Source organism: Labrus mixtus, chromosome 21 (genome assembly GCF_963584025.1).
Source record: "Labrus mixtus chromosome 21, fLabMix1.1, whole genome shotgun sequence".
Taxonomy (NCBI): domain Eukaryota; kingdom Metazoa; phylum Chordata; class Actinopteri; order Labriformes; family Labridae; genus Labrus; species Labrus mixtus.
In genome coordinates, this window is record NC_083632.1 from 21,486,826 (window position 1) to 21,500,215 (window position 13,390).

The 13,390-nt window shown below is 39.6% G+C and overlaps 2 protein-coding genes across 3 annotated transcripts; one reads left to right on the forward strand and one right to left on the reverse strand.

Annotated features, from left to right (window-relative positions):
• Nucleotides 1-128: 128 nt before the first annotated feature.
• Nucleotides 129-13,293, forward strand: eif2ak1 (eukaryotic translation initiation factor 2-alpha kinase 1). 2 transcript variants are annotated; one of them, XM_061027612.1, is made up of 15 exons: nt 129-562; nt 2,553-2,720; nt 3,040-3,176; nt 3,958-4,001; nt 4,119-4,218; nt 4,632-4,712; nt 4,800-4,893; nt 5,010-5,058; nt 5,988-6,357; nt 6,490-6,598; nt 6,833-6,939; nt 11,581-11,695; nt 11,788-11,867; nt 11,967-12,200; nt 12,979-13,293. In XM_061027612.1, the coding sequence occupies exons 1-15, from the start codon at nt 388-390 to the stop codon at nt 13,102-13,104; spliced, it is 1,989 nt and encodes a 662-aa protein (XP_060883595.1). In that variant the 5' UTR covers nt 129-387; the 3' UTR covers nt 13,105-13,293. The 2 variants fall into 2 exon arrangements, with proteins under 2 accessions (XP_060883595.1, XP_060883597.1); XM_061027614.1 differs by lacking the exon at nt 129-562 and adding an exon at nt 2,094-2,352.
• LOC132955013 (ankyrin repeat domain-containing protein 61-like) lies at nt 6,941-11,191 on the reverse strand. The gene is made up of 5 exons (XM_061027615.1): nt 10,117-11,191; nt 9,753-9,847; nt 8,985-9,156; nt 8,641-8,841; nt 6,941-7,639 (listed from the first exon to the last, which is right to left on the reverse strand). The coding sequence occupies exons 1-5, from the start codon at nt 10,273-10,275 to the stop codon at nt 7,061-7,063; spliced, it is 1,206 nt and encodes a 401-aa protein (XP_060883598.1). The 5' UTR covers nt 10,276-11,191; the 3' UTR covers nt 6,941-7,060.
• Nucleotides 13,294-13,390: the final 97 nt, after the last annotated feature.

Here is a 13,390-nt window from a genome sequence, read left to right on the forward strand (position 1 = left end):
CATTTCCCTGATCTTCTTCTTCGTACCATTAACGCTTTTTTGTGCTGTTGTTACAACATTCAGACTTTCTGAACTGAAATCACATGAACACACTGAAGTCGGAAGAACGACTTCCCAACTCGGAAAATTGGACCACCCGAGCAGCACTTGAATGCAACATTAAACATGGCCGTTCGTTGTCACTGACCACTGACACACCATATGGACTTGTGAGCTTTCTTTGGACATTTTTAGGACTATGTAAACTCCTCGGAAACTGGGATTTAACGTGAGGCTCGACGCTTCACTTACTGATATGGGTTAGCTGTTGTGATTTTGGTCGCGTTTAAAAAAACACTTAGTTTTGTTTAGTCATTTAGTCAGTTATTTTTTCCCCACACACTAAAAATGTACAGTTCAACATCGACCAAGGGACGTGTGCTGTTGGAGGACTGTTCTGGAAGTGGCAGTGACCTTTTGCTTCACCGAAACATCAGCTCCATCAGGAGAAACGAGGTGGAGACGAACATAAGTCTGTTTAGTTTGGCAAGCGAAGAGGACGATGATGAAGTCCAGTTTGACAGTAAGCAGCTTGTCTTCTTCTTCCATTATTGGTGCGTTCCAGTTCATCTCCTAAGTGGGAAATTCCAGTTATTGAGTTGAATCTGGTGGCGAGTGTCCGATCTGCCACAAGGACACAAGTATGGTCTGATTCTTGGGTTGTCTTTCTTTAGAAACTGACAAGGGCGTACTTAAGGAATCATTTAGGGTGTCCCTACCCCTCTTCTATACCCACCTCACCCTAACTCTTTATTATTAAAATATATTATGTCAAAAGTAAAAAGTACTTTGTTAGGCGCATATAAAACATGAACTGTCATACATTCTTTAGAAACAAAATGAAACAGTGTCAAAATACAGAATTATAATGCGATAGCTGACAAATATCAAGATAAAAACAATGAATAGGGGTCATGTCATTTATTCTGCACTCTTGGAAAGGCAAATAATGTCAATGTTTCAGACCAGTATCTTCCTGTGTCCATTTTCTGAAATGTTTTAACAATAATAAAAAAAAAAAAAATTCCTTAATATCTATAAAAGCTAATTTATTAATTTTTACGCCTACATTTTTCCAACTCAACGTAATCTATAACTTTATTATGTTTATTTTATTCTTGGATTTAGTTGGCATTCTAGCATCCAGAAGTCATTCCCCAGAATCTTAAAAAGTGAGATCAAGTTTATCCGGCCAGTAAAGTGTTAGTTTGAGCAACAAATTACATTTTTATTCACTTTTAGCCTTTCACTCTTTGGACAGTCTTCCATTTTATACAAGCCATGATATTGCCTTTTTTTTTTGTTGCACAAACTGCAGACTATAAACCTCCATCGATTTCAACTTTATAGAATCATCTTAGAACATGCAATCAACCTTTCAAATCAAGACACAATACATCTTTGGTTTGTCCAGTCCTGTTCTGAACTGCATCAATAGCCATGCCAAATCTGTTAAAGGCTTCTAAATTTGTGTAAAACAAAAACCAAACTGCCTGACCTGTATTGATTTGAAACCACTCTAAAAATTAAAATAAGAAGGGTTTAGCTCTTTAGCTATTTCTTCCCATACAGCCCAACCCTGATCATCAGGCTTAAATGAGTACTCCAGCAATTTGATATTGCGCAAAGAGAAGGAGGACCTGACTAAAAATAGCTTGGTCAAAAGGTGTCTTTAATTAGACCATTCCTGCCTGTTAGATGCAGCAATCTTTCAGACTACATGGTCACAGTTTATAACACAGGTTTGTGTCAGAGTTTTTCCCCAGAGACATTTTCAAGGTGGTTGTCTCAGAATTTACTGCTGACCTTTATATAGCAGGTTTTACAGCCAGAGTAGTAGCTGTGATGGGTAAACCTAAGGTCAAGTGTAGTTTCCCCTATTTCCTTTATTATGCTAAAATATGCTAATAAGCTTGCACAGTCTGGTGATGTCACGGGGATCTCCAGCAGTGAATTAATTCCTGGCTCCAAACATGTCTGGACTTGCCCCTGCACACATCCTGCTCCATGAAGTGAGAGTGAAGAAGTGTCAGGCGGCTGCCTCCTTCTCATTCTTACACAGTGACTGGGTGCCTCAGCCTGCTTTTATGTTTACAGAGCTCAGTAGGTGGAGGAGGCTGGTGTCCGCTGGAACAGGCAGATAAGCATTACTTCTGCGCACGCCCCCTCATGTATAAGCAAGATCAGTTTTTGACTTGGGGGAGACGAGGACAATCATTAGTACAGCTTTGAGACCACAAGTGTTTTTGTTTAAAAAAATGGATCTAGTTGACAAAAAGATTGTTGAAATGATAGCAAAGGTTATTGAAGAAGGTAAGACTAACGAGAGGAAATGTTGTTTCCATGTGTTTCTCATTTAGAAGTTTAAATCATCCTGAACTCATGTTTTGAGATCTCGCTTTCTCAGGGGATTTTTCATTCTAACAATGTCACAGAAACAAAATGGAAACATGACAAAACAGGGAAGTCTTAACCACAGCTTCCTCCTTCTCTTGTTTCGTTTGTATGCTCAGCTTCAGACACAGATGATAATGGGGAGGTGATAATGGCTGGTAGACATTATCCATCCATTCAGGATTTTGCTTCAGCGATCCCCAACCACCTCCTCCTGGGCTCTCTGCTGGAGCACCTGTGCTACGTCTACGAGAGCAACCCAGCTCGCTCACGCATGCTGTTTACAGGTATGTACTGAGATGTGGTATTTCACAGATAGTATAAAACACTCTGTCATTAATTTAGGCTGCTTGAACATTTAGAAATAGAAATAATTGTTGTTTTTAGATTCAAATTCCAGGCGGTTAGGTCACACACCCCAATTTGCAGGGGGCTTAATCCTCCAAGCGGGCAGCCTGGGTTCAAGTCTGTCACCCCCCTCTCACTCTCTCTCTCTCTCCTGATGTCCTACTCTTATCTTCTCTCCTTTCTAAATAAAGACAGAAGCCAAAAAGTAAATCTTGATTCAAATTCAAGTTTAAAATGATTTTGTCGTCCCTCTGGCAGTCATTGGTCAGCAGTTAGCAGCCATGAACCTCCTCTCACCTTTGGCCATCAGCGATGAGTTCAGCACGGTCAGACTGCAGCACAACCGAGCGTTCACCGAGCTGCTCCACGCTGCCAGCTCCACGCTGTATCCACAGGTAACACTTTGTGTGTGTTATGATGTCTTTACTTTATTATACTTTTGGGTAACTATAGCAAGGGCAAACATTTAAGTATAATCCCCCTAACTTCAAGGCCACCCCTGGATCTGCCTTGCTGCCTTGTGTATGCTAGTATGCAACATAGGGCTGGGAAATATATTGAGTTTTTAAGATATATGGATATATTTTCAAACAAGATATAGGGTAAGACAATATATTTAATATGGATATAGTTTATGTTGCATTAAAATAACATTACAGAGGTACCAGGTCACCTTTTTCTCATCTCACTGATGATGACTGACTGTCTGTCCCTCTTCACCCTGCTCCTCCTCTCTCTCTCTTTTATTGTATTTAAGGAACATTTTTATTTTATCATATTACTTTTTGAATTCACAAACAGGTGGTTTATTTTTCCATGTGTTTTCACTGTTAAGAAAATACATATCGACATATATCGAGTATCGCCATTCAGCTAATCAATATCAAGATATGAGTTTTGGTCCATATCGCCCAGCCCTAATGCAACAGTGAGTGATGTCAAGTCAGGGGTATGCAAATATCAAATCCTTAAAGGTGTGAACTGGCCATTTTTTGCTCAAATATATCCTGTTCTTTTAATTCATTTATTACATTTTGGCTTATTTTATTGCCAAGTTGTGCCAGGGAAATAATACAAAATTGGCTTTGAAATTGCTAAAATAATCTTCCCCCATTATTGACTTTGTGAACTGCGGGATCTATAACAATTTGTGTTTTTCCTCATGTCATGTTGCAGGGCCAACAACGTCTCAGCCCAAACACACACAATCTGGCCATAAAGTAGGTTGCACTCTCATGTTGTTGTTTTTTTCTGCTATTAGTTGCTACACACACATTTTTAAGGTATGTTTGAGTGATGATTAAGATCTCTGTTTTCTTTTTTTGGCCTCCCCACAGACAGAATGATGGACTGTTCCAGGCACAGACGTCCAGGTACCTTGGAGAATTTGAAGAAACATGTAGGCTTGGAAAAGGATCCTATGGGAATGTTTTTAAGGTATTTCAACTCCTTGTACTCCATACTTCAGTTTCAGAATCAGAAATACTTTATTAATCCCAGAGGGAAATTCATTTGTTACAGTTGCTCCAAAATACACAGTATAGCAGTAGAAATATAGTAATAAAAATATTAATCAAATAGAATAGGAATGTAAGTAAGATTTAAATAATATGTACAAGAAATATTTACAGGAATAAGAGTCAGATTGAATATATACACACATTTAAGATAATTGCACTGTTTGTTTTAATGTTGCACTTTGTTATCATGGACATATTATTCATTATTATTATATTGCAGTTTTAATAAATAATGAGTTATGGTGGAGGTTACAGTTTTTCCGTTTTAATAACCTCCATATAGTAGAATATGAAGTCAGTATATGAAAACAGTGTGTTTTCATGTTGTAGGTCATGAACAAACTGGATGGACAGTTTTACGCTGTGAAGAAAATCCTCATCAAAAAAGTCTCAAAGGAAGACTGCATGAAGGTGGGACACAAGTGCTTCATCAATAATCACTTCAAACACTTTTAAACAGAGAACCAACAAACTGATAATCAGAGTAATGTGCTCCAGGTCCTGAGGGAAGTCAAAGTGTTGTCCAGCCTGCAGCATGTCAACGTTGTGGGTTATCACACTGCGTGGATGGAGCACGTTCAGCCTGCAACATGTGAGTATTTAACCGCTTTCCTAGAATGAGTAAAGCTCTACTGTTCTGGTTTGAACAAAGTCACTGACTGTTCCCATCAGAAGAAATGCTTTATGTTCAAATCATCTCTGTCACAGCTCCTGAGTCTCACCTGCCAGCACTAGAATCTCCAGAGAATCCAGACAGGTAGGATCCAGCACCAACTGATCTCACGTTTATTCTTTAGGATTTTAATTCATCAGAGAAAATAAAATCCAAAGGTTGAAAAGGTATATCACATCAATAATCAAATAATTTATCAGTTAACATTATTTGTCCGATATCAGTTCTCTCATTATCTGTATATGAATCACAGAGATAGGACGGGTAAGATTTATTTTGTTTGTTTGTTTGTTTACGTTCCGAAGTGGGTCACAAAGTGAATGATACTAAAAGTTGACCCTTTTATATTAGACTGTTGAACTTAGATTTTTCTAAAGTACCCCAAAATAAAAAAAACTATGAAGATTGATCTGAACCCTTGTACTTAATATTCAAAAAGGATCAATAAACAATAATATAGACAACTGAGGATCAAATACGAGAATTGATGTGCAATTAAGATTCACAGTGACAGTTGAGTGGAAAAGTAATTCATTTTAACTTCTTTTTTTTGTTTTTATTTATTTTTGCTGACCTGAATAACAATCCGATCTACGATTTAAAAACTGTGATATAATCCAAAAATTGTGTTTCTTTTTTTCAGTTGAATCCTAATGATTAACATTTTTCCAAAATACTCCAATATGACATATCGGACAGGTCATACTACGCAGAAAACAATGCTCTTTTTTACTCTCAGCACTGTCTGCAGCACATTTAGCACTAATAATGATCCACAACATATAAAAGTTTTGAGTAAAAGTAATTTGTTTAAGAAAGAAGACTTTTGCATGATTCTAAGTCGTGCCTTTGAAAAAAATGTACGTGTTTTGAACTGATATCTTTTCATTGCAGTAATTAAATTATCAGCCAACATATCAGCAACTGTTGAATTTCACTTTAAAAATGTTGTTGTTTTTGTCTGACTCCATTAGACAATCAATGATATCTATCTCATCTTTTTTCATTTGCAGTTCTGATGAGAGCGCTGACGGCAGCGACAGCTACTCTATCGTTTTCCAAAGCCTCAGTCAGGCACAGACGGAGGCTGCCCCGAGTGCCAACGGACCCCTGAAGGAGACCCTGACAGTCAAAGCTTTAGAGAAGGGACAGGTGGTGTGTCCCAAGACAATGCGCCGCATCCCAGAGAACTACGTCCCCTGTGTGTTCTTGGGACATCAAGGACCAATGAACGCCCCCAGATGTCCCGCCACTGACTGGGACAGTTCAGCCCTGCTGGAGGAGGACTTCAGCGTGAGCAGCATCGAACTGAACAACAACTCCTGCATGGAGAAGGAACGACCACAGCAAGCTAACGAACGCACAACAAAGCCTTCCAAAGAGGTAGCTCGGATCGACTTCAGGAAACATATAAAAAAATATCTATTTTTTTTTAAGATTGTCATGCTTCATATCATCCTTGAAGTGCGAAGTGTGTTTGTTTAAAAATGAGTTTTGATTTTGCTGCATCTCCAGGCACAGTTCCAGCTGATGCTCTACATCCAGATGCAGCTGTGTGAGCGCTCACTGAAGGACTGGATCTCTGAAAGGAACAACAAGCCTCTCCCAGAACAAACCTCAAGAAGTAATTCTTTAACACGTGCTCTACTTTACAATATTGTAATCATATTATAAAGCTTCATCACAGATTGTATTTAAAAAAAAAAGAGGCACAGCTTTTGATTGCTTAAGGATTTTCTAGCATGTGCAAATAAATGCTAATGTCATAGAATGAAGTGAACTTCATACCGAGAACACTTTTGATAAAGAAATGTATAAATAAATGTATACTAAATATATTAAACATTTATGCTTTCAGCTCCGTATGGGTGTGTGGATACTGAACACACACTCAGCCTGCTGAGGAGGATACTTGAAGGAGTGGAGTACATTCACTCCAGAGGAATCATGCACAGAGACCTGAAGGTAAAGTGCTGTGCTCCATTTTATTTCATCAACTTGTGTTTGCAATGTTTTCAAGGCTCAGCAAATTCAACGTGTCCATGAAACAAACCTAAACGGTGATTAAATGAGTTCCCTTTCACCATCAGTCTCCAAAGGAAACGTGTAAATTCTCCCAGACGTTGAACACAAAGTCGTAAAGTTTCACAGGCAGAACTGTCCTCGCCTCGTCTCTTTCACTTTGAACATGTCGTAGATAAATAGAACACTTGCAGATATCTTGAAGCCTCCTCGGCTGCTGAGTGAGCCTGAGTAGCTGGTCTCTCTGTTTGAGGAAACATGGTAGAGTCAGGGTGCCGGGCAGGAGGCCGCTGTGGTTGTAGACGGTGAGCGGGGACGTCAGACTGAGGAGTTTCGCCAGCAGAGATCGCTTCTGAACGTTCCGCCTGTGGTTCAGGAACAGGAACAAACAGTTCTCCCCGGCGTTACTCAGCTGGTTGATGTCAGCTCCGTGTTTGAGCAGGAGGTCCACCAGCTCCTTGTTGCCCATGCTGCAGGCCTCCTGTAAGGGCGTGACACCAGCTTTGTTGACTGCATTGACCTCTGACCCCTGCTTAAGCAGCTCAGAGACGCATCGGTTGTTTTCCTCCAGGACTTTACTGCTCTTCAGAGACACTGACATGGCAGCGAGGTGCAGAGGAGTGTTCCCTGAGTGCTTCACCCCCTAGAAAGAGTCAAGGATTTACATTTGTTCAGAGTAGGGCAGATATATAGAACCTAATGCACACTTTAAGAGCACTAAGGCTGTGGAGTGACGGCAACTTTATGAATAATTTCAACATTATTGAAGCACAAATTGCCTCTTCAAATTGAGACCTACGCTGTTGTTGATTTGCTCGCAATTTAACGACTTATGGGCTTAAATAAGTCACTCTTTAAAGTCTGTACTTGGGCACGTTTCTTGAATTCCGTATTCTTATTTTTGCTTTATATTTGACTGAATTATAATTGATTGAATATTTGATCTCCTAATCCTTTTCCTGGTCAGAATAAACACCTTCAAATATAAACCCTTTTTATGACAGACACTCAACGTTCTATCACAGATTTTACCAATCACATGAACAATGATCCAATAGGCTTTTGAATGCAGTCGATATTCTTAATATCAACTGTGCTTTTACTAGTGTTGTAGTACTCAAAATTGGTCTTGACCACTTTTTGAAGGTTCTCTCCTCGGAATCCAAAGCATTTTTACCCGGTCTTGTCTCGGTGTCCAACTGGGCGGACTCAGGATTTCAAATCAAGACCACCACTGATTGGCTATTTTCCATGTCATGACTGTGATTAGAGGGAAACCGCCTCTTTTTAAAAGAACAAATAACTTCATTTCAGTCATAATTCCATTTGTATCCCCTGGTTACAGCTGCAACCTTCTGTGTTACAGTTTAATAAGTGACATGTCTGCTGCACACAAGATGAGGATTTTTCATAATAATATTTATGGTCTTGGTCTTGACTCGGTCTCGGAGCACTCTGGTCTCAAGTATGTCTTGGTCTTGGTTAGTGTGGTCTTGACTTCAACACTAGCGTTTACTTCTATTGGATGCACCAAAACGACTGCTGTAAGCATTTCTTCTCTTTGTTTTTTTCTGCTTCATATTTAAAGTTTGAGCAAAGATTGAAAAAGTGCCAGCCACCATAAGAGAGAGAAGTAGCACAAACCGCGTTTAAATCTGCTCCCTCCTTGATCAAGCTTGCTATGAGGTCCTGATGCAGCATCCCGGCAGCCATATGCAGGGCTGTCATCCCAGAGCTGTCCACAGCATTCACATTAGCACCATGGACAAACAGAGTCTGGGCAGCGGACTGTGCAGCGTAGCGTACTGACAGGTGGAGAGCCGTTTGGTGACTCTCTCCCTCCACCTAGCGAGGAGCCACAAGAAACACACACCTGAGGCAAAACACTTCAAAAAGATGAGATATTTTTATTAACTGTGCATTTTCAATTTACGGGATAGAAGCTGTGCAGAAAGATGCAAAGGTGTGTTTAATAGAGACAGTTTTACCTCTGCATTGACGTCAACGCCATGCTGACAGAGGAGCTGCAGACAGGCCTCTGCCTGTCTCCGAGCGCTGATTACAGCAGTCAGGAATTTAGATTGTCGTTTCGACAAACCAGTAGGAATGCTCGGCCAGCTGGCTATCACCAAGTGTAGAGTGGTTCGACCCTGCTGGTCCCTGTAAGGTGGGGAAAGTGAAAGAGGTGACAATGTAGAGAATGAGAGGTACAAGGAACAGGTGACCTGCACGCAGGGTCCGAAATTAACTTTTTGACTCACCGGCCTAGGTGACAGGTAGTTAAAAAAATTCACCGGCCAAATACATTTTTTCCCGACCAAAATAACAACTTGTGTTTTTGTGTCCCATACACATCTGTTACAGTAGGCCTACATTTAATTGAGCAGGGGTTATGATCTGTTTAATCAATAACAGATTTAAGTCACAGATTCAATCTTTTTATCAGATCAGGAAATTGAGAAATTGTTAAAAAATATATTTCCCCCCCCTCCGCATTTGGCGCTTGGCGGGTGTTAATTTCGGACCCTGCCTGCACGTGCTTGCAGTACCAGGATGTTGTCTAATCATAAACATTTAAATCAGGCTCTCACTCACTTCATGTATTATCTAAACTACTGCAGCCAAAATGAGGTTATGTGTAGAGATCCAGCTCTTTTTTATACTTCATAAGGAGGAAGTAACCTCATGTAACTCATCAGTATTAACAGGTGTGATGTTTTGAGGTTTATGTTGGTAGGGTGTGTGTTTGTCTTGACCTTATTTCAGGGTCCGCCCTTGCAGAGAGCAGCCTCTGCATGCTCTTTACTCTTCTGTAAGAGGCAGCCAGGTGAAGAGGGAAGATAGCAAAGCCCTAGAGCAAGACAAGACATAACAAGAACAACCAGAAAACTGTAATATGCAAATAGTGAGTAATCTCACAGTCCAGGAATTTATTTCTCTAAGCTTTAAAAGATCACTCTGTTGCATCTCTTAGTTATCATTACCTATATGCATGATCATTTTGATTTCATATCATGAGACTTTAAGATGCATACATTCATCTGATATTTTGATGTATAGTTAAACTTTTTCAAATCCTTCAGGCGTTTTTCTTATTCCTTAAAAAGGAGAATGCATTACCTTCCAGAAAACTTCTCCAGGTGCAACCTGTTGCATCTGGATGAGGGTGTTGCTCCCATACTCTCTTGACATGCCCTCTATACGTCCCAAGTCTTCATCCATAATGGCGTTATAGAATTCATTGTTGTGAAACTTGACAGGTAGCGCTGCCATCGTCATGTTCCTCTCCCCCCGTCAGCATGACTAGCTGCACAGCTGTCTGTGCTCAAGCTTCCTGAAGCTCTGTGGTGGTTGGATCTTGTTCTTCTGGTTTGCCGAAGCAAGAACTCATGATGGCTGTAAATTAGGCGGTGCAAGGGCGACAATTAGAATGTCTTTGAGCTACCGTTGTTTCCTGTGGTTGGTTGTTTCATCAACTACTTCCGTTTACCATGTTGGGTGTTTTTAGTCAGCTTGACTTCGCCATGTTGATGTGAGAGTAAGTTTGGTGCAGAGCCTTCCTGTTAAAAACTGATAACTTTTTTTGTTTGGGGCCTATTATGGGAACTGGTGACGTCCCTCTTAGTCATTTACAGGTTGATGCTGTGTTCAGTATTTTAGTGTTAGTTAAGCAGATATATAACTCTGCAAACATGTATAGCCTACTAATCTTTTTTTTTTAATGCAGTCAGAAAGGTTGGAATATTTACATTTTATTTGACGACAATTTTGTCATCAATCCGCTGGATTTGTTTTTGTCATCTCAACCTGTGTAATAGCTTCATCCAGTATTTTATGAGAAAAAATACATTTATTCAACTTCCCTGTAGGAGCCAAGTTACATTCATACATGTTAAAGTAAATAAATAAGGAGTGTAATTTTGGGTTGAAAGTTAATCTTTATTTTAGGGATTTCATTGTATAAGTTAAGTTATAAAATGTATTAAAAGTCAGCTAAAGGTAATTTGATTTAATTCATGTGGATGTTCTGTAAAGTTAAAAGCAGTATGTTATTGCTGTTAGAGCAGTGAGGTAGGTTACTGTCACTTTAAGAGTGAGAGAGCGCTTTAGTGCTGTGGGAGGGTTAGACTGGTTTCAGGCAGTTGGGGATCAATTAAGGAGCGAGCCACATGGTTTCTTTACCTTAGTATATTTAATTGATTAGGAGAACTTGACTTTGAATCATCCAGTAAAATTGTTTAACACAACTGTGGATTAAAGGAATTTGTTTTATCAGTTTTACTTCGGAGTCCTGTGGAAGTTTGTTCCTCTTCAAATGAACATAGACGAGTAAATCCAAGGCCATTTGATCTTCAACCCACCACATTCCCATAGAAGCCTTTAAGGCAAAAAAAAAAAAAATTAAGTTTAGAATCTAATTTTAGGGTGAAAGCCTTAAATTGTTGCATTCTGCTTTTAATACTTCGCAAATATAAAAACACAATTGTGTGTGCAAAAACATAATACATGTTCATAACAAACAGATGTTACTATATATTTAACATTTATTACAATATGACATAATGTTTTTGGTTTTTTTCACAGCCCAGGAACATTTTCCTTCATGGTCATGACTGCCATGTTCGGATAGGGGACTTTGGTTTGGCCTGCAGCAATATGATAGTGGACGGCCATAAAAGCACCACCTCTGTCAGAAGTGGTAAGACTGCATCTCTTAATTTGTTATAGTGCATGGCAAAGAATCACCAATAGAGGGAGCCGTTTGCTTAAAAGTCACTTTTTCCCCCCCAGATTCCTCCCATACTACAGGTGTTGGCACGTTTGTTTATGCTGCACCAGAACAACTGAATGGCTCACATTATGACTCAAAGGTAAACCTGTTCATTTTATTATTTTACAACTTCATTGGTGTCTCTTATGTAACATTTTATGAAGGCTAAACATATATTTGTACGGTTGTTCTCTACCAGTCGGACATGTACAGCATTGGGGTGCTGGCTTTGGAGCTATTTCAGCCATTTGGGACAGAGATGGAGAGGGTCCGGACCCTTAAGGACCTGAGTGAGGGAAAAATCCCAGACTCTTTCAGCCAAAGATGGCCGCTCCTGACTAACCTGATCCTTAACCTGACGAGTAAAGAGCCCAGTGTTCGTCCAACGGCCAGCCAGCTTCTACAGAGTGAACTCTTCTGCAGTAAAGACATAGTATGTTGTCTCTGGATCTAGTTTACCTTTGAATTTAATTTAACACCCTGATGTCTTTTTGTGCTATCAAAGGTATAATATGCAACATTTTAAACATTAATTTAGCGGATATCAAATATTTCTTGATATAATAAGTGTATCATTGTGTAATGACTTTCTGAAAACAGAGTGAATTCAAACTCCCTCTGGGTTTGTTGTTCTCAGCCCTGTGTTCTTACCGATGGGACGGCGCTTCTTTCAGCTTGTTTATATTTCACTTAGAGGTTCAGACATATTTCATTCATGCTTTTTAAACGTGAACCCCTCCCTGTCCAGCTGTTCACCCTGCCACAATGGTGGGAGAACAGAGACCGCCCAGCCAAATATAGGATACTGTAAGTAGAGGCATCATGTCAGAGTGTAGTCACAAGACTAGGACTGAAGGAGAACCAACAATCTTTTTTTCTGGTAATATCAGAATGGAGATCAGACCTTCAAACAGCTGCACTAAGAGAGGGCCGGGGGAGGAGGGGGGGTGCGGTCAGGGAGTATTGTTTTGGTCTGAAGTTGCATATTGTACCCGTAAAATCAAAAACATATAAGTATAAGGAATAATAAAATAATACGAGTATAATGTTTTTTGACCTAAAAAATGGGTTTTAACTATTCAGAAGTATTTTTTATGTGCAGTCTTTGTTTTCCTGTATTTGTAACCACGCTGTGTGTGACACCAGAAAGTACCCTGTGTTATAATATTGTAATTGCAAAATATTTAAACAATACCCCCTTCCCGTCTCAGGTGATCCATGGTTTGCAGAAAAGGGTTGAAGAGCAGGAGGAAGAGATCATGCAGCTGAGGAGACAGATCAGTCGACTTCAGAGTTCACAAGTCACAGTACATTTCTCTGAACTGGACAACACCTGAGACTTAATCATCTCAACCAACAAAGACTGACTAAACTTGATTTCTCAATCACTGCTGTACTGTTTTGTTCACAGGTACAAGTGGTTTAGAGAGTGTGTGTGTAAGTATTTGAGTGTGTCTTGTGAATGATGTACAGGTGCAATTATTTATCCTCGTTTAGCTGTTGAATTAAACCTATTTCTGCCATGACTTGTGAAAAAGCATTTTTTTTTTTTTGAAGATTTGAGATTACTTATTTAATTCACTTTTCTCATATCAATTTGAAAATCTGACTTACCAAGCTAAC

Coding starts and splice junctions, on each gene's coding strand:
- eif2ak1 (XM_061027612.1), top strand. CDS start 388: ATGTACAGTTCAACATCGACCAAGGGACGTGTGCTGTTGGAGGACTGT. Junction 6,358..6,489: donor CAACAAAGCCTTCCAAAGAG/GTAGCTCGGATC, acceptor CTGCATCTCCAG/GCACAGTTCCAGCTGATGCT. Junction 6,599..6,832: donor CCCAGAACAAACCTCAAGAA/GTAATTCTTTAA, acceptor TTATGCTTTCAG/CTCCGTATGGGTGTGTGGAT.
- LOC132955013 (XM_061027615.1), bottom strand. CDS start 10,275: ATGACGATGGCAGCGCTACCTGTCAAGTTTCACAACAATGAATTCTAT. Junction 9,848..10,116: donor CTGGAGAAGTTTTCTGGAAG/GTAATGCATTCT, acceptor GTCTTGCTCTAG/GGCTTTGCTATCTTCCCTCT. Junction 9,157..9,752: donor AGGGCGGACCCTGAAATAAG/GTCAAGACAAAC, acceptor CCCACCTTACAG/GGACCAGCAGGGTCGAACCA.